This window comes from Catharus ustulatus, chromosome 3 (assembly GCF_009819885.2).
Source record: "Catharus ustulatus isolate bCatUst1 chromosome 3, bCatUst1.pri.v2, whole genome shotgun sequence".
Lineage (NCBI taxonomy): Eukaryota > Metazoa > Chordata > Aves > Passeriformes > Turdidae > Catharus > Catharus ustulatus.
Window position 1 is genome coordinate 44,835,391 of NC_046223.1, and position 20,997 is coordinate 44,856,387.

At 39.6% G+C, this 20,997-nt stretch overlaps 1 protein-coding gene across 3 annotated transcripts in view; it reads left to right on the forward strand.

The window, feature by feature from the left end:
* The window catches only part of DISC1 (DISC1 scaffold protein), a 191,327-nt gene that overhangs the window by 128,806 nt on the left and 41,524 nt on the right, over positions 1–20,997 (forward strand). For all 3 annotated transcript variants that reach the window (XR_004417359.1, XM_033054805.1, XM_033054804.2), the window contains exon 10: positions 19,287–19,347. Coding sequence is in view for 2 of the 3 variants with exons in the window: in XM_033054805.1 (XP_032910696.1) it covers positions 19,287–19,347 (61 nt within the window). In the remaining variant the exon portion in view is untranslated. The remainder of the gene's footprint in view (positions 1–19,286; positions 19,348–20,997) is intronic.

Here is a 20,997-nt window from a genome sequence, read left to right on the forward strand (position 1 = left end):
TACCTGTGCTTATGATGTGCCTTGACTTGTCCACTTTCTCAAAGGTTGCCTTCCCCACCAGCCCACCAGAGCTGCAAATGGTTCTGCATGTGGTTTCAGGGTTAAGCTGCATGCTGACACTGACTATAGCAAGAGACAGTTGGTGCAGGTACTGAAGCTGTGGCTGCAGATAGATGAAATCCCTTTGTTAATAGTCTTTTTGAAGAAGAGTAAATGGAAGTAGGAAAAAAAAAAGAGGAAAAAAGCTGGTCAAAAGCAGAGCCTTGCTGAGAGGATGAAAGGAGCTAGTTTGTTTCTGTGGTATGTACCAGCTGATTTACTTTTTGCTTTGACTTTTGTGAGTTGCAGTCTCCCTTTGAGGAGAGTTTGAGGGCCCCCTTGATAGGCATTGTCAATCACAATAAGTCATAAAATCTATCACCTGGGGTGCCTTGCTCTCCACGAACTGTTGGCATGTCCCAACTGTCCTTTGGTGTGGGGTGGGGCATCCCTGTGCTGGAAGCTGGAAAACAATCTTCCTGAACACTGGCTATTTCTGATAGGGATATCCCCAGTGAATTTGTGAATCATTCTGATCCTTCAGGTGACACAATGATCCAGCCCATCACCTGGGGTGGAACATGCCTTGGCAGTGTGCAGTGTATCCTCTTTCACAGCTGAGGATGGGACTTGCTTTCACCTCAGTAATGCTTTTGGAAATAGCCTTAAATTTGGTTGTGTTTAATAGTCTTAGGCTGTGGGTGTGTTGAAGCAGTGTGCAGTTCGGAGCAACAAACTGAGCACTTGGACACCTGGATTCAGCTCCTGTCTCTGATCCCTATACTCTCAGCTGATATTGACACAGTACCCACGTCCTTTTGAGTTTCTGTTCATGTAACTGAAATTATTCCTCTCTCTGTGAAGAGCATCACTTAGTTTTTGGGATCCAGCAGCAAATGGTATTCATTTAAGGACAGGGTGATGAGTGAACTGTAGAATGTTAAAGATTGGAAGGGACTTTAAAGATCATGCAGTCCCATCTTCCCCTGCCATGGGCAAAGACACCTCCCACCAGACCAGGCTGCTCAAGGCCTTACCCAACCTGGCCTTGAACACTGTCAGGGCTGGGGCATCCACAGCCTCCCTGGGCAACCCATTCCAGTGCCTCACCACTCTCACAGTAAAGAATTTCTTCCTAATATCTAATCTAAACCTACCCTCTTTCAGTTTGTACCCATTCCCCCTTGTTCTATCACTGTGTTCATGACAGAGTCCCTCTCTGACTTCCCTGTATCCCCCTTTGGATACTGGAAGGTTGCAATGAGGTCTCTGTAAATCTTCTGTTCTCCAGGCTGAAGAGACACATTCTCTCAGCCTGTGTTCATAGGGGATGTGCTCCAGTCCTCTTATCGATATTGTGGCCTCCTCTGGACTTGCTCCAACAGTTCCATGTCCTTCTTGTGTTGGGGACACCAGTGCTGGATGCAGGACTCCAGATGGGAATCTCACAAGTGTAGAGCGGTGGGATCACCTCCCTTGACTTGCTGGCCACGTTCCTTTGGATACAACCCAGGATTTCCTTTTCTGGGCTGTGAGCACACATTGCCAGCTCATGTTGAGTTGTTCATCAACCATTACCCCAGAATCTTTGCTGGGAGGACTGCTCTCAGTCTCTTCTCTGCCCAGACTGTAGGTGTGCCTGGGATTGTCCCAACCCACATGTGTGACCTTGCACTGTGCTTGACTGACCTTCATAGGTTTGCATGGGCCCACCTCTCTGGCCCATCCAGGTCGCTCTGGATCCCATCCCTCCCCTCCAGTGTCTTGACTGCACCACAGGACTTGGTGTCTCCAGTGAACTTGCTGAGGGAGCACTCCATCCCACCACCAGCATTGCTGACAAAAATGTTGAACAGTGTCAGCCCCAGTAGCAACCCCTGAGGGACCCACACTGCTTCCTCATGGAGGAGGTTCCATGCAGCTGTCATCTGCAGCCTGCTGGGTACAGAATGTCCGACCTTGGACAGAAGCCCGAGTAGCCTGAGAGCTGCTCTCTTTTTGCCAAAAGATAATTCCCAAAGGGGTCTTCTATTAACTGTCCTGCCAAGTCCAGAGGACATTTAATCTACTCAGTGTTTTAGGAAAAAAATGAGAATCCTCATTTTGTTTCAGCCATTGCAGTGAACAAAGTACGCTTACAAGAGGCTGAGACTTGCCCTTAAATAGAAGGTGTCACTTTGGTCTGAAGCTGCTTGATCTGAAATAGTTGTGGTTCCCATCAACTAGAGTTCCCATCAGGATACCCCAAGTACATTGCTGCCTCTGTGCTTTTTGTAAGAAGTGTTTTCCTGAAATAGAATTTTTTCGACAGTGAAGGATTTTATTTTCTCTGCTGTCCATCTGGTTCCTTCATCTACATCTGGAATGCTATGATTACCCAATCCACAGCAACAAAGATAATTTAAGTCTTAAAAAGACAGAAGAAGCTAGTGGAAAGAATTTATAGCATATTAGGGTGCCTGTATATTTCTTCTTTGTCTAAAGAATGTTTGCATTATTGTGTCATTTCTAAGAATGAAATTGCCCTCAGGGAAAATTAAAATCCATCACAAAACTGTACTGGAGAGTAACATTGTTTTCCTAGAAATCACTGTAAATACAAGTACTATAGTTAAACAGTGAAGATGCAGAGTCTGTTTCTTGGGCAGTTTAGGGCAAAAGAACAAATATTCTTCAAATAATTGGCAATGCAGGATAATTGCTTTTATTTTTGTTGCAAGTGGGATACGCTATATCTGTGTGGCCTTCCCCACGCCCAGATATACCAACACTTTTCAGAACTGACAGTCTTAAGATAGTTCAAATCAAATAGAGGAAATCCAGTGTCATTTAATACTTTTGTTGCTAATGCCTTAACTAAGGAAGGAAGAAGAGAAAAGGTTAATAAAAGGTGATTCTCACTAGACTAGATGGTGATTTTTATGGCAGGGTGACAGAAGCTGTGATACAAGGGTTTCTTTCCATTTGCCTTCATTCTGTGTGTCCCCCCACTCTTCCTTGTGCTGTGCAAGCTTGGCAGGTCTGTTGTGCCATCTGAACCTGGTAAGTCATTACATGCCTGGCTGGCTGCAGTAGAGGGCTGGCATGGCCCTTGAGCTCAGGGCAGTGGGGCAGGAGGTGGCACTGTTCCCTGTCTGCTGGCCTCGAGTGTGCTTCTGGTCCAGAACCTCCATGAACCAGAAATTCCTGTTTTTCAAGGAAGGGATGACAGAAAAAGTTGAGGCGAGCTCCTTAAAGCACAGAAAATGGATTTTAGTAAATTTGTGAAGAAGCCCAGCAGGAAGAGATGACAACCTCATGTGGCAGGAAGTTGTGTCAGAGTTCTGTGAAATGACCATACCTGGTCCTCAGTTGTCAATTCGACCAGTTCAGCTGGCCAATACCTCTTACAGATCATCTGATTTGATGGGATAACAGGTGCTCAAAACTCTGTTAAAAAAAAAATTAAATATGTTAATGCTTTTCAAAGAACTGTAGCTAGCCAAATGTCATGGAACTTCCCACAAAAATATGTTTTGACCAAAGATGCAATGCCAGAAATCAAAGTAGGCAGCTGTATTTTCCTATGCTGACATGCTCCATTTTGCTTTAGTGAAGCAATACGCACCTCCTGCTGCTGATTGCAGTTGTGTGCCCTGTGTAAATACCTTCTGGGGAAGACCAAGGAGAATGAAGTTATTAAAAATCTGAGTTTCTCTGGGTTCATTTGAAATGAATCACTACTAAGGAATTGTGCCTGACAACTTTTTAGAAAGTAAGTATTTAATTGCTACTACTCAAATGCATTTTCTTAGGGTATGATTCCCCTTTGTACATCTTTTCTCTTTAGATAATTTAGTTTTTAAAAAGCTGAAAATGGGAATAATGCACAATTAAGAGTAAGAGTTGCCTCACTCATTAGGGAGATGATAGACTGACAGAATAATGTTAAACACAGAGAAAACAGAGATAGGCTTTATTTCCCCACTCTTGTTTGCCCTAACCCTGTGTGGATGCATCTAGAGATCTGACACAAATTCAGGTACATTTATGCATCTATGTTTGTTAAAATGATACTTGTAATTGATATTTCAGTGTGGATATAGAAAGGCAGAATGACAGAAAAATCTTGGGGGTTTTGGTTTTTTTTCTTCTTCAGGACAAAATATTTGAGAGTTTCTCTGCCTCTATTTAATGGTTATAAAAAGCAATGGAAGAAACATTAGCTGTGAAGAAACCAATGGAAAAGAACAGCAAATTGTAAAGAACAGTTGTAATTGAAATGAGGAAAGAAAATAACTCATAAGCTGATTTGAAAAAAATTGGAGAATTCAAATTCAGCTGAATAATCCTTTAAAGAGAGAATTTTTTTTCATCGTAGATCCTATTGAATCCTGCAGTAAGATATTGCTTCACTGCCTCTGCAAATTCATTTGTGCTTGTAATCCAAGACTCCTAAGGCTAATCTAAGCTTTCCTGTGCTACTGAGTAGGTATACAACAAGCAGTCAATTGATTTGTGTTATTCTACCTAGTTTCAGAAGCACTTATTATACCAAATATCTTTTACTTTTCTGGGCACTCTAGCTCGTCTCTCTTTGTTGCTGAGTTGTCATGCAATAGTAAGCATCTTATAGTGCTTGCTTTCCAAAATATGACTTTTGTTTGTTTGTATTCTGACAACATTTTCATTTTATTTCAATTTACGTATGCTTTCTGATCTTTCATGTGTTACTGTCTTTCATATAAAGCATTTTTCACCCAGCTGAGTATTCAGTCCTTGCCAGCTATTTATAATTCACTAAAAGCCCATTTTCTGTTTCACACATCAGTTTGCATTGCAGCTAGGGTGGAATCTGTTATGTATTTGTGTGCTGTTTTCTCACATAGGCAAATCCTTTCATTCTCACCACTTCCACCAGGAGATTACAGCTATTTAGCTGGTCATGCACATGGAACCGAAGGTATTTTGTAGAGGTACTTGACTCAAAACATCTGAATTTGTTTCCCAATATCTCTTTATTTTATACCTTTCTACCTGGTCCTGTATATATCACAGAAATTTCCTTCAGGCCTTGTGCAGAGTTTTACTTGGTTCAGTCCATACAGATCCATTAGGCTGCAACCTAATTAATTAAATAATTATAAATATTAATTATGAAATACCCCTCTGTGTCCCAGCTCTAGCCATCTTCTTGTGTGAGGAATGACCATTTTTATACAGTTGACTATAAAGCGTGTCCATTGACAGTGTAATCTGAAATCCCATAATTTGTTTTAAGGTAAAATAATTTTGAAGTTGCTTATCTGTTATTTCAAGTATTTTTCTGCAGAGAATAGTGATTTATTATGTGTTAGCATTTACAGAATAAACAGCCTTTCAAGGCAGCTACGCTAAAATTTCAGACACTTAACCACAAAATGTTCCAAGGAATGAATCTTAAGATCATCTTTAGCCAGGCAGAGGTATAACCCATGTATTGTGCTGGCTTGATAAGACTGACCTGGACTGACTGTATGTTCTAGACCAATGAACACACTTGACCAGAATAACATCCATTGGTCCTTCCTTTAACTTTTTGGGTGACACCTTCTGGCTTCATTGGGCTTCTAGTTCTGAGGTAGAACTTCTTTAGGATCCCTCTTCTCCTATTGTGTCTGCATGCTTCTGTTCCAGCAGTTTGTCCAAAGATGCTATGTGGGCTCTGAAGTTCAGTATGTTCATTAACTACTTCCATATTTGTCTCTGTGTGTGTGTGTACATGTATGTTTGTCTGTCCTAAAAGTAAATAGTCCTACAGTATTTGTTACAGGGAACTCCTTGCCTTAATTTGCTGTGGGCCTTCTTTCAGCATTATTAAACTGTGACTCTTCAGTCTCTGGCTGTGGTTTCCTGTGTGCCGGGTTCATCTCGGTGGAGGAAACCAAGTATCTTTTGTGCATGGCATTTTTATGTAAGCAATATGTTCTGTGGTAAATTCACACATCATCCACGTCTTCCTCATACTCACCTGTTCTTTTGATATGGATAGGAAAGGAAGTGTCTCTGTGGGGTTCTGAAGATTTCCACACCTCCTGGGAGTTAATTTTGCCCCCTCTTTAGAACAGGCCAATAGTGCCTGTCAGGCATCATGGTTACTGGCATCAGGTGACACTGTTGTGAGCTGAGGCATTCTGATTTCTCCCAGAAGTGAAACCAGACATCTTTTCAGAGGGACTTTGCTGAAAAGAGGATTTCCTAGAATTTTAATCATACCCCTTATGTTTTCACCCAAAATACTCTACTTTGGAGCTATGCTAATTGACCTGATGTTCTGGTTTTAGATTCGTGGTAGTAACCCTCAGAGCTAATTTATACAACGTGCTTTGAACTGAACTTGGTAATGCAAATATAATGTCCTATTAGCAAACTGTGAATGGTTCCTACTGGGATTTGTACAATGATTCTGAGTTCATTATTACTGTCATTCAATACTGTGGATGAGTAGAGGAAAAATAATTAAACAAAGTAGTACTTTAAATCCCAGAAGGAATGTAAAATCAACAAAGTTGAAAACCCAGAGGTCTTAACTTGTGTTTAATATGTGGAAAGGGAGGGGGAAGCAAGGGTGTGTGTTAAATACTCAGCGTAGCTCCCCAACCTAATTGGATGGAAAAATTGATACCCAGTGAATCATGTATTTCCCCCAAATGGTTCCGTATTTCTCCAAATTTTAGACTGATAATGTTACATGGAAAATGGCTTAAGAAGTATTTTCTTCTAATCCTCCTTTAAATATAAGTCATCTTCCAAAAGTGTTGCTTGGGGATTTAGCTGTGTGACTCCTACTGATATCCCTGGAAGTTTCACAGTTAAAATGCACAAACAGCGCTTTGAAAAAGCCTCTTGCAATCCAACACTGTGGAAGCATTTGCTGTGTGAGCATTTCTCATTTCTACAACTTGACCTGGTGTTAGCAGCAAAATCTATGGGGCACTTTAAAGGTGGGAAAATGTTGAATGTTCCTCAGCTTTGCATAAACATACAGGCTGGTACAAGTCCACTTGTATTAGATGGTGGGCAATTAGTCCTGATGTTTAAAATTGAACTGCAAGGGAAGATGACAAAAAAACCACTCTGTTCAGTCAGTCAGTCATATTAGTCAGTCAACCAGGCAAAGAGGCAGCAGCTCAATTGAAAAATTGTTCTCCAGTGTGGTGAACTGTACCACTTGGCTCTACTCACACTTGAACAGAGTGCCCTAGAAAGTCAGGCACTGTAATCTGCTTGTCTGCTGCAGACCAACAGTTTCCCTTGGGCTCAGATCTTCAGCAGCACCTTTCAACCTGCTCTTCATCATTACTTTTTTTTTCCTTTTTGATACCCTCCACTTTTCTTTTCTCCAGTGGTTTCTGGGCCAACTGTCTCTCTTAAGCTATTAACTGCCCAATAATAAGACTGGATACATAGAAGGAAGCCTGAATCATCTTCTCTATTTTCTGCCTGCGAGACTTATAGAAAATTTCATTCCTTAGATATCGCAGCCCAGGTTTGTTGCGGTCCAGCTGGTGGGCAATTCCGTCTGCCTTTCCACGTTTTCCATGAAGGAGTAATGACAAATAGCATGTGAAATCATATCTAAAGAACATTTGGTATTAGAAAATGTCCAATTGAACTATTGTAGAAGAGTCTACATCAACCATTGGGAAGTTCTTTCAACATCACCAGAACGACCAGTGAAGTGTTCACAAACTGCTGTCTCAGGAATCCTTTCTAGCTTGTACTTAGAAGTTTTCTTTTCTAGAAGTGGCTTAAACACTGCAAGATTGGTATGGAGAGCAAAGCCAGAAGTAAAATTCCCTGTGGTTTTGAATGATTTACGGCTTAAGTGAAAGAGCAAAGCTGACAAAATCTGAAAAAGAGGAATTTGAAAGACAGGTAGAAACTGAAAAGAAGAATAGAGGAGAAAGTGACACAAACAGCGAAGACTTAGGGAGGGAGACAGCTTGGGTCATATGGCAAATAAAATGTATGAAAAAAAAATCATAGTGAAAAGTCAAGAAAACATGTCCATTTCAACAGAAATTGCTATTTTTCAGGGAATTTTTTTAAAAAACCACTGCATTAAAGCATTCTGCTGCTTTGAGGAATGAGTTCACTCATCCTACTTACAATAAGCAATGCAGAGACTCGATATGAAAGGCAAGGCCTTTAATTTCTTCCCTTTATGGACATTATATAAACAGAGATCTTAGGGTTTAATTGAACAAAAGATATTCTATTGATGCTGAAACTGTCTGTTTCAACCTAGAAAGAGATTTTGAATAGGAATAAGGCTGTTTTTTCAACATCTTTCTCAGCTTAATATGAATTCTCTCTTAAAAAACAAAACCAAAAGGCTATAGGGAGCTCAAATATTTCATAGTTTATCCAGATAAGGGGAAGATGTAGATTTATGCCTGGCTCTGGTGACCAAAGAGGGTATCAAGAAAAAAAATTAAAGATATGGAAGAGAGACTAGCATCAGTGAAGATTACATGGTAATCTGTAATGTGCTGGAGTTTATCTTCCATTGGAATGTCATTGGAATTCCTTTTTTTATCGTGCAGTGTAAAGTGGCATGTACAACTAATTTATAAATTAATGTGAAATCTTATGCCTTCATTGTGACCACCTTAGCTTAGAGATATTAAAACTGTTGTTTCCATGAACTCTTCTGCTGTAGAGTTTGGCATTAGGAAGTTAATCAGAAAACTAACAATAAATTTATAGTGTAAACAACATTTTAAAGTCAGCCAATTAAATTAATGATCCTGTCTTGAAAGCAGTTCTAAAAACATCTGTCTGCTCAATAGTGTGCCCTTGTGTCTGTGACTCTGCCCTTTTGGGTGTTCAGGATTAGTAGAAGCACTTAGTGCGCATACATTCTTGTAGGTACATTTGTTTTGCTCAGCTGCAGTAATTCTCCCACTCACATTGTGTAAATCTCTGCCCCAGCTTTGTGTGTAAGGAGCAGAGAGGCTTTTAAGGCATCACTGCATGTTCATGGTCAAAAGCATTATGTTTACATTGGTATGTCAGGCATAGCCAAATGTTACTTGTGGGTTTGATGAAACTCATATGCTGTTTGTGCAGGTTGCGTAAAGCCAGGAATAAGCAGCTAGGGCTGCTTAGATTATTAGGGATTAAGGAAAGTGGTATATTAAAGCTCCCTTTTCCCTGAAATGGCTGCAGAACAGGCTCTGCTCAACCTCTCTGCTGAGCAGCTTCACATTTTTTCTTGTTTGGGAGCCCTGTAATTGCATTGCAGAAAGGATGACTGGTATAGCCAACAGTGGTCAACTAGTTAGCAAAGAGTTTCTGAAAACTTTGGTGTTTTTCACGACCATAAGGCGTACCGGACTATAAGGCGCACCCCCGGGAGTCGGCAACTTTCGCAGTTTTGTAGCTCATGTAAGGCGCACTATTTTTTTGCAGCGAGGAGCCGCGCGGCACGCAACAAAGTAATGAATTGCTGGCAGGTGCTCAATTTGCAAACATTTTTCAGAGATCGGTGTAGCCTTTAAACACAGCCCCGGGTGCCCTCCCCGTGCAGTGGGCCCCGGCGCTCCCACCCACCTCTGGCACCGGCTGGCACAGCTCACAGCTCCTGGCTCCCACTGCGCGGCCGTGCTTGCGTCCCAACTTCCCCCGGCCGGCGGCGGCGGTGCTTCTCAGCGCTTTCCCGGGGCACTTTTTCGCTACTTTTTGGTGCTTTCCCAGGACGCTTTTTCGCCATTTTTCGCCACTTTCCCAGGGCGCTTTATCGCCTCTTTTCCGCGAGGCTTTTGCACCGCTTTTCGGTGCTTTCCTGGGGTGCTTTATCGCCACTTTTCGGTGCTTTCCCAGCGCACTTTTTCACTGCTTTTTCGCTGCTTTTCGGTGCTATCCCAGGGCACTTTTTCGCCGCTTTCCCGCGGCACCTTTTCGCGGCACTTTTTCGCCACTTCTCAGCGCTTTCCTGTAGCGCTTCTTGGCGCTTCCCCATGACCGCACCACTTCCCCCCGCTTCTCCCCAGACGGTGACCATGCCAGTTCCCGGTTTCCCCTGCCCGGTGGCTGCGGCTCCTGTGGTTCCCGACTCCCCCACGCGGCCGCAGCTCCTGCGGGTCCCGGCTCAGTCGCAGCTCGCACTTCTGGGTTTGCAAACTTCCGAACTTTGTCCATCAGATAAGGTGCACCGGACTATAAGGCGTACTTCCGGATTCAGGGGAAAATTTTAGTCAAAAGGGTGCGCCTTATAGTCGTGAAATTACTGTATATGGGACACTGCTTCTCTGTATCATGGTCTCTTTGTTAGATATTTTTCAAAACAGGAATTGCTGCTTCTCTGAAGTTTCAAGACCTGTTCTAGATCCTTGGAGAGAACAGCAGTACAAAAATGTAAGCTAGTTCTATTTGCAAGTATCGTTTGTAAGCCTTAGTACAGGAAGTCCCTGCTTTATTTGATGTCGTTTCAAGGTTGTTAAAAAATAGCTTGCCATGCTGAATATTCTTTCTCATCACTATTGCAATTTGTAGTACTTCTAACCTTCAGTATATACCTTTAAGCTCCACTTTGCTTTCTTTAAAATTATCTAAAAGACAAATGTCTTAGTAGCAATTTGTTCTACTGTGGAGGTAAGTGTTTGTGATTTTCCTTTGTCAGTGATAGCATTGGCTTTTTGAACACTTTTTTCCCTTTTTTTGTTGTTTTTCAAAGCTCTTATACTTCTATGCTGCTCTCCCTTTAATCTCTTTTAGTAACCAGATTCTACAGCAGTATTTGGAGGCAAATTCCATTTTTCTAATTTTCTTTTCTGCATTGCAGAGATCCGGTTTTATTCTTTAAACAAGTTGTGAATACAGTTTCTCCAATAATTAATTGTATTTGTTGAAGTAAAAATATATTTTATCCTCTGACTTAGGGCTGTCTCTCCACAGGTGCCTGAGTTCTTGCTAATATGTATGGCCTGACTAGCAAGTATGTTGAGATAGGAAACGAATAATCAGCAGTATTAAAACTAGAATGAAATTTTGCAGAGTCCTTTTTTGAAAGAAATTTCTGGAGGGGTTAGAGTGATTGAGAAGAATCTTTGGTCATCTTTCCTTTCTGACCTTAAATTAAAAACCCAAAGTGCGTTAGTAATTTAACATAATTTTTTTAGTTGCAATTTAGGTACTAAAGCATTAGGTGTAAGACTGCAAATATGGAAGTTCAGCAGAACATCCACCTGAAACCAGCTATTGCGTCTTTTAGAAGCCTTAATGTTGTTGAATGGCTGTGACATGTCCTTGTAGTCTGTGGATCACCCATATTAACTGTAAAGTATCCTCTTAAGCCAAAAATTGAATTGTGATTTCACTTGTTTTATAGTTTGTCTCCTCAGACAAAAATGTTTGACCTGTTCCTGCCTTTCATAACATAGGCATTAGCTGTTGTCAGTAATTGTCATGGAACTTAGCCCATGCATAAAGCCTTAATTGTTCTCTGTTGTTTGTCTTGGATAGCTATATAAAGGGCTCATTCTGGGTCTTTTTATCTTATCTAACAGTGTTAAAATAAATCTTACTTCCAGGAAAAACTTGTGGCAATTCAAGTAACAAGTTTGAACTCTTTTGGTGCCTTTGCACATGTTGAGTCTGGTTGCCTTCTTTGAGTGTATAATGATTTTCAGATGATGTCTTGTGATTGCTGACAATCTACAGAGGGCAAGCTGGACACATGGCTCTCCTTGATGTTCAGGCTTTGCTTTGTGAGAAGGAAGGAAAAAAAGAAATTTTTTTGTTGTTGGAGTGGGGAGGCTGAACAGATGGTCAGCAGAGGATTGAAGTAATAGGTGGCAAGCAGGCATAGAGGAGAACCAGGTAGGAGATCATGTAAGCAGATTGCTCTCTGATACCTCTGCTTTCCCCTTTGTTTCTCCCCAGTTGCTTAGTAAAGAATGTAAGAGAAATAAGAATAGAAAGTGAAAGGAAACTTTTCTTACACGTTTTTGAAAAGAGATGTTACTTTCAATACTAAATTAGGTTAAGAAGTTCTTGTGTAACAAAGTGTAAACAACGATTCTAGTGGCTGCAGAGAAGCAAGGAAAATAGGAAAACAGGTCCTATCCATGTGATGGAATGGGAGAGGAAAACTCAACCTTCACTTTCCCATAGGAGAATTCAGGAGCCTCCATCCCACAAGGATGTTATTGGTGAAGATCTCTAGCATTCTTCCAGAAATGGTACCATACAGTCACTCTGGAGCTAGAAATTGTGCATGAATCCATGTCCTGTCTAATTTTAAATTAAGTTAAACCTGTCTGCAATGAAGAAAACCTTTCTGGGGCAAGTTGGTGTATTTATGTCAGCAGTGTAAAGCAGAGAGAGAGTTTGGTTTGAGCTCAGATTTCCCTGAAGTGAGAATGTTGTCATCTGGTACCAAACACATAAAGTAGGAATGGTTTTCTCTCTGGCTTTCTGCAACCAATTTAAAATTCCATTTAGTGCACTCCAATTTGTAGCTTTTGAATCAATTGTGGAAAAATAACCAAACCTGTGATAGGGGGTCTGCACCTAGCCTGTGGTTGCTGCAGAGGTGGTACGTGCAGGGGAGAAGTTGGAAAGCCAGGAGGCTGCTTCCAGACCTAGGGCTGCACAGGTGGGTGGTCTGGTGCTGTTTGCTTTGTGAGGCTCCCCATACTTTATATAGTCTCTTAAAGTATCAAGGCAAGATCTTTTTTCATGTTACTACATGCTCTGGTGGCTGCTGGGCCCACTGCCCCTTCAGTTTAGAATCAGTATGCTTGCTTTGATACTGTGTAATAAAACAATGCCTAAAATTTCAGCTAATTTTTTTTAAGGTTAATTATTTACTGAAAGTAATTTGCCTCCTTCTGCCTGCTGCCTCCCACAATTAGCATGGAAGGAATCCCTGTGTCATGTTTGACAGATTTTGCAGAAATTTGAAAGAAACTCAGAAACCATGTGAAAGTATGGTAATTCTCTTGAATTTAGGCAATTTAATCATCACAGAACTTGAAGGGTCACCTGTCTCTTTGGATGAAAAGTACTGCGTACAACAAAGAAGGTTCAGGAGGCAAATTCTGGGAATGTCTGTTTCTCAAATGTGCCTTTTTATGCAGGGTGGTTTTCCCCTGCTCCTTGTCACTTCTGCAAACCTTTTATGCGTTGCTCAAAGACAGAATTGTCAGTTGTTATAGGCAGAGCTGCTGGCACCTCCTGTCATTTCTCTTTGTAAGATCTATTTTCTGGTTTTTATTTCTTTGTCAAATTTCTGTTCATTCTGAGATTTTGCAAAACTTCTATCTTCCCTGACATCTAACTTGAGAGCAGAATGTAGCTTCTCTCTTAAAATCAATATATTCTGTATGTATGTTTAGCTGTAATTTTTACATCAAAGGCAAGATGCCATTTGTCTTATTGCACACTCAAAATTATTGTTGCACCAAGGTCTAAAAATTAAGCCCTCTGTAAATATGTTGAGAACTTTGACACAACCAGAAGGAGCATTTTCTTTGCCTACTTCTGCTCTGTGATAAATACTGCCGTCTTTCCAAATGAGCTGGAAAAACTTGGCCAAACTTGGCCTTTATGTGATCTCCTAAAGAGAGGAAGCTGGTTCTCCTGGGCTTGTAGTGCCCACCCATTCCTAGCACGTCTGGAGGTTAGACTGTGCTTCCTCCTGTTCAGGATGTACCAATGTGTTAGGGAGAAATTAAACAGTACACGCACTGTATCCACAGCTCCAAAGGGAACTTCCTGAGGAAGGCAAGTTGTTCTCACTGTTTCAGTCTTTTCCTGTTTCAGTATTAGGGAAAAAATGTTATACTGTCCTGTGTTCTGCCAATTTTGTATTTCTCTATTACTCGTCATAAATTTTTATTACTTCCTGTATTTTTTTCCAGAGTTAGAGGGTATAAAGTGGAAATATACTACAAGGTTTTAAATAATGTGAGTGAGTATAGTATTTGAAGACAGTGATGTTCCAGACGGAACCTTTAACTGTTTGCTTCTATATATCAGAAGTGTTGCCCTATGGTATCAGAGCAGTTGACTGTCTAGTGCTGGAGAGGAAAGTGATGCTGATGGAAATCTTCACATGGGCAAGATACTACATACTCCATCCCTCTGAGAGCTCTGAAAGTAGTGGAGTGTCATTTGACAGTGGATCCCTGAAAGCCCCCTCTCCTGTGGGATGGGATTGTGATGAGATCAACAATACTGAATCACCCAGCTGTTGTTGCAGACTCTTTTTCATCCAGAGAGACAGGGACTGAGACTGTCTAGCAGCCCTGTGTAGTACAGCCCTGCTACATTCCTGGATCTCGGTCCCAGCAGAACTTCTGCTCCTGAACTGCCTGCCAGTGATATGCCACTGCAAAGCACAGCTTTCCATTTCTGTACCAGGACAATATCCTATTCTTCAGGCCAGGTGCTCACAGAAGGAAGGAAAAACTTTGTGACTGAGTTATGGAATCATCTCCAATTAGGCAGAGGATATTTTCAACTCCATAAAGTAAGATTGGGTTGTGTCTTTAAATGTTGGCTTTAATTTCTTAGCTGTTCAGTACAGATGTTTGTGTTTCCAGTTCACCTTTATGTAGCGTTTCTAATTGCAGAATAGCCAGTCCATTTGGACTCCACCTCATCTCTGGTGGCAGTAATTTCCTCAGTTATTTTGTGCTGTTCTGCAATGTTATTTAGAAGATTAGCAGATTTCTTAGAGCAAACCACAATTACTGGAAGAGACAGATAATAACTATGTACCTTGGTATTTACTTGATTACTGGATAACAGGGAACCAGCATAGAATTTCATTTGCCTTTTTAAAGTATTTGCACTTTTTAAATAAGGCACTTATTTTTGTGCCTTTAATCCTGACCTTTTCTGTTCTTTCTACTTGAGTTCTTTGGGAACAATGCATTAGAGAGTGACCATTGTTCTTCAAAGCTTGTTCTTTGGGGTTTTCCTCTGTCTGTCTGCAGGATGCAAAATTCCTTACCATTGTGTAATCCAAAATCTTGTTACTGGGGCTTGATAAATCATTTTGACATGTAGTTGGGCAGCTGAGATGTAATTTCTGAAGTTTGACTGTCTTTTCAAGTGAACCTTTAAATATATCAAAGCCGTTCTTCAGTTTTTCAGACCCCAACTTCACACATTAATGTAGTACATCTTTCATGACAGAAAAGATCAGAATAATTTTCATATAATAATTTTCTGCTTTCATTTTCTCTTAATATTAATAGCACTTTTTAAATTTAAAAGAAGAATAGTGACAGGAGAAGCAACATGTCAGCCTAGTTTACACCTAATTTCTCAGAATAGATCAATGCATGTCTATGCAGTTATTTTTATTTTTATTCCTAAACACTTAAGTCAGGCAGAAATTATCATTGAAGCCAGTGGGAGTTGTATTCTACCTAATAAAATATTTGAGGAGGAACATAATGCTTGTGGATCAGAAAGGCTAATTTTGTAGGTTTCAGGCTTGTCATGCAGGCAGGTAAAGTCTGGCAGTTCTTTCTATGCTGGGTGTTGATGTAGGAGCTATTGCAGCTCTTCCAATCTTTAATTTTGTGTAAAACTATATGTCATTGTCCATCCACACTATCTATCCATTAAAAACAACAACAACAAAAAACCTTCTAGGTTAGAACGCAAAAAAATTTACTTTGGACTTTGTATCTCTTGGACTCAGTGAATGACTTGTCTAGTGAACTACTCACTTGTGAAAACTACTTGAGTACTTGACTGCCATTTTTAAAGCCTCTTATTCAATTTTAAAGATTTTTTCTTCTGAGTTGCCAAGCATCTACATCTGGCGCATCCATATGAACACTGGGTTTGAGGTGTCAGATACGCAGGTTTTATAAAATTTTAGAAAATATTGATCATAAAATCCAAAGCATATCTCATAGTCCATAGCTCTTTTTAAGTTCAAATTTTGAGGAACAAAGAATAAGAGACTGAAGAATAAAAGTAATGAAACACTTTCATGTGCAGGCTTGAATAATCTTTGTAAGTAATAGAAATAGCATTACCCCACTGGGACTGCTTTCAGATGAGAAATGACATGTGATGATATTTTAAAGGAATGCTACGTAGGTTTATTATTGAATAGTATTTATTCAGCTTCTAAATCTGCAAATTTACATTCTGTAGCAATTAAAATGCCGCCACAGGAGCTCACTGCTGCTCCTCAGTTCTGTCTGACCAGAGCTGATTCCAAGACTGGACTTTGCTGCTGTAAGGAGGAAGAAAAATTTAAGATAAAATAAGGTAAAGAAATGCTGACTCACTTTTCTTCAATTAAGACTTCACAAGAGAAGTTTATTTTTAGTCTTACCAAATAACCTGGTGTTCTGATCTTCTGTGAGTATTTATACTTCTTTATTATAATAGAGAATTTATACTTCTTTATTTTAATAACTCCCCTCAAGGCCAATATAAACTAAGCTTGTGACTCCCCAGAGAACTGATGGAAAAAGGCAACCCCATTTACTTAAATGTAAAAATAAACCATTTGGCATGCAGAGAAGAATCTCATAAATTATTATTTCTTGTCTTTCTCTGTCATCTAGTATTTTCTTGGCCAGATTGAAGGCACACACTGTTTCCTGTTTGCATTTTTTTGCTTTGAAGTGATGGTGAATAGATTCATTACATTAGAACAAAATATCAGCTAATCTGTTACTTGTCTTCTGTTTCAATAGATGATCTAAAAGGCTGAAAGTATTTCTGTATTTGTTGCAGTGCTGTCTAGAGTTTGTTGGAAGGAAAGTAACCTTAATCAGATTTTTAAGATGTGTTTTCCTTCCAGCAAAATCTCCAGGTCACAGCTTTTCCAATTACACAGAGAAGGCGGCAAGGAGACAAAGCTAGTCTGGGGAGCTTTCTCTTTCAGCAGCAAAGTTTGCATTTCTTTTAATGTAGTTAAAACGTTTGACAGGAGAGAGTAGGGTTTAGTGATGTGAGGTGATTTCCAAATGAGTGTTAGCTTTTTGCTGACCTACTTTTGACTAGTGGTGTATTCTTGTCCATTACTTTTTGTCATTGAATAATACTGGTATATTAAGCTGTGTGCTTCAAGGGCATTGTAAAATTGCATGTAGGGGCAGGACTGAACTGTGAAAGTGCGAATTACTTTATCAGATCAAACCCAATTAAAAAGTGACAAGCACAGCAGGAGAAATTGAAAGCAAGGTTTATCTTTCATGTAACATAAGAAGTCACTCTATCGGTTAGAAACAAAGTGAGTGTGAAACAGATTCTCCACCTCTTCTCATCCCTCTCCAAAAATTAATATCTGCTGACTTTATTATCCAAAAGAATAAACCCCTGAGCTGTAACAGCTCATGTTGAAGGACACTGTGACAATGGCAAGAGAAGGGGAAGTACAGCACCCGAACACCTTGAAGCTATTTGCTATCAAAGCATGCACTGGGCCTCAGGTCAGCACATTGGGAATTGATGGATAGGGAGTTCGCAAGAAGTGCTGGCAATTTTTATAAAGCTGTAGTGTGCCATTAAAGAAAGACTTGCCATCTTGCAAGCACTCTGCAGTTCCACAGGAACTTTAGGAATAAAAGCATGGTAAGGAAACTGTGAGCTTTTACTAAGCCCTGTAGTTGTTACAGAACTGCTACAAGCTAGGGAAAGTTAAATAGTCTCCAGCGCCACTGCAGAAAACCTTGTAAACCCTTTGGCATAACATCCATCAGCACTCTTCTAACGAGTAATTGAGTCTGTGATTGTATAAACTAATTCAGTGTCTATATGCAATATAATATTGCAGAATCCTGCTTCCAGACTGTTGGGGCTGGGTTTTTTGTTTGTTTCAGTTTTTTGTTGTTTGGTTTGTTTGTTTGATAATCTAATAAACTCATATAACAAACAAAACAAAACAAACAACCAAAAAGTAAATCAATCATGCAAAATGTGCTGTATACTTGCCATTGCACTGCAGACAGCTTCAGGGATGTGTGACTGCTGTGTGACCTGGTGAACACCACCCTCTGCAGACAATCAGTGTTACACTGACCCTGATGCATGCTGCTAATGGTATTACCTCAGTGAATTCCTGTGTGTGTAAACTTTAGCACAGCTGATTTGGCTAATGCCAAGTTTTCAGGTTAGGCTTTAGGGAGTGACATTCTACTTTGTGAAGGAAAAAAAAAAAAAAACAACAACGGAGAAGGGGAAAGCACTTGATAAGCAGTGTGTAAGCTGTGCTTGGATCCATCGTATTGTAAGGAAGGTGGGGGAGATGAGTGGGTAAATTCACAGGGTATCTGATGCATGTAGCATGTTTTGCCTATAAAAACAGTGATGCTCTGTAGGATGCCTCTTCATATAAAATATATTTTTAGAATTTAGACTTTAAAAGAGACCAAGTAATTTACAGTCCTACTAGACTTGGACTTTGCAAGCAGCAGTTAAGGAGGGGGGAAGAAAAGTTCTATTGTAAAAATGGTTATTATCTAAAAGCCTTCATTTTCCTCAAAGAGGTTTACTTTCTGCCACTGATGGAGTACCAATGGTCATTCAAAAAAACAGCTTTGTTGTTGTGTGTTATGCTAAGTAGTCTTTTGTAGTGTCTTCTGGATGAAGAAGCTGTAGGGACTCAGAGAATGTCTAGGTCTGAACTTTAAAAACATACATACAAACAAACACACACACACAAAATTATCCCTCCAGACACCAAACCACAAAAAATCCCTACCTACAGTTCATAACAATCTTGAGTGGTATTTCTTTTCATTCTATAGTGTTTTGGTTTTATCAGAAAACGTTTGATACAAGATCGATAACAATTTAAAGGACTGTTGTGTGTGGACTGATGCATTTGTTAGGCTGGCTTACTTCACCTAAAGGTGAAGAGGACCTAACTGTGTGGTAATATTTCCTTTTTTGTGGGGATGATTTTTTTTTGTCAGTCACTGTTGTCTTTGTTTTTCATTTTGTCAAGAGTAAACTTCTACAAACTGTTCCTTTGTTAGTCTCACCATTTTTCTGGCCCAACTGAGAGGTTAATGCATTCGTTATTGATCTATTATTATAATATAGATACAATAGACTTTCAAGAAAAAAAGGAGAAGACACCCACACTGTAATTTGAATGTGAAAAAGATTAATGAAATTCTTATTCCTAACTGATATGTCTAAAATATGTGGGTAAGAGATGAGTTGGTTTAAAAAAAGAAAACCCCCATAGAACTGTACAGTTATATTATTACCTAACTTTGGCCTTTATTTTGCAGTGACCAGTGTAAAAGAAAATGCTGAGAAGTACATGGAGATTCTGGAGGATAAACTACATAGGTAAGGATGGCATCATGAAAACCTTTGAAATCTTAAAAATGCTTGTACATGCAGCATTGATATGCGTGAAAGTGTTAAGGAACTTGCATTAGAATTATACCAAAAATAGTTCAAAGTAAGAAATACCATATGTGTTAAGAGCTCTGTTCATGGCTGCATTCAGCAGCCTGGCAATGGGTGCATGTGGAAGAAAATCACTGTGTTCTCCAGTGCACAGGGCTGCTCCAGGGGAGCAGTGGTCCAACCAGAATCCCTGAAGTATTGGGGATATGACACCTGGGTGAAAAATCAGCCTTCTGCTCCTATGCAAAACCCAAAACTGAGCAGGACCAAAGAATCCCTTACCAGAATTCTGGACATCTTTAGCAAGTAATGATAGTCTTTATAACAGTTTTGAAAAAATGTCGATTTGGCGTATTGCGGAGAGCAAATACAAACCAAGACAACAATAGATATTTCAAGAACTGAATCCTAATAGAGAATTTACCGATTTTTATGCCTTTGTTTTTTTGAAACAAATGCTAACATTTCTATTTCCTTCTCTTGCTGTGTGAAGTGGGTTCAAGGTGACCCCTCTGACTTCAGGTTTCTCCTTGAAATATGGTTAGCAAATATTACAGTGCTGTTGTAATGTAGTCTTCTAGTGAGTGAACTTTGCCCTGAATGTGTATACTTGTATTAAAAAAGGCATTCATGGGTTGTAATTGGAGTTTGTGTCTTAATAAAATGTAATCCACCAAATAAGCACCACTTCCATTACTGAGCAGGTATAATTAATAAATTGCTGCCCTTGCTATATTTTGTTGTATTGGTAAAGAAAAAGTTCTATATATTTACTTTTGCTTACTCATACTTTTGAATATAGAAATATTTATTTTAATCAACTCTTAAATTTAAAAGATATTCAGATCTGAATGAGAAATGATGGAAACAAGCTTTATTTCTGTCTGCTGCTTAACCCTCCCTTAATAACATTTTTACTCCATATACTTCAGCCCATAAGTTTAAGACAAGTTTTAAAGACTTTGTTTGCTGTCTTTTTGAAAACCATACTCTTTATTAAAAAATAAAGTATAGTGACGTGTTTTGATGTTTCTAGAGTGTATGGATTTAATTGATGTATCAGGCTCCCAGAAGGATGTTAATTTCTATCTAAGTGTTAAATACTTGGAGAAGCTGAATGTTTGTTTCTCCCTTCCAGAGGTTTATCAGATAGAATTTGCAGGTCCCAGATGGTGAAGATTCAGTCCTGAACTTGTTTTCCAAGATGTGCAAATGGTATAAGTCTAAAAATAGTTCAAGTAATTAAGAGCTTAGATTTTGTTTGAATGGAAAGAGAAAATCTTTAATGTTTTTATCAGAAAGAAGTTTCCAAGATACTATGTCTTGAAAAATATTTTATTTTTATGCTAATAAGGTGGTTATAGATGTTGATTTTATAGGTTCTTTGGCCTTTAAGTAGTTAGCTACACCTGCTTTACAGCTTGAGCAATTTTAAAAAAACAAATAGCAAGCAAGTGCCCAAGAGGCTTCCCCGAACCTTGCCCCTGCTTAGAGCAGTAATTTGAGAGAGTTTCTCTTTTTTGGTCTTCATATAGATGCTCAGATTACTCGTTTATATATATCATAAGCTAAAGAAAGAGTCTCTAA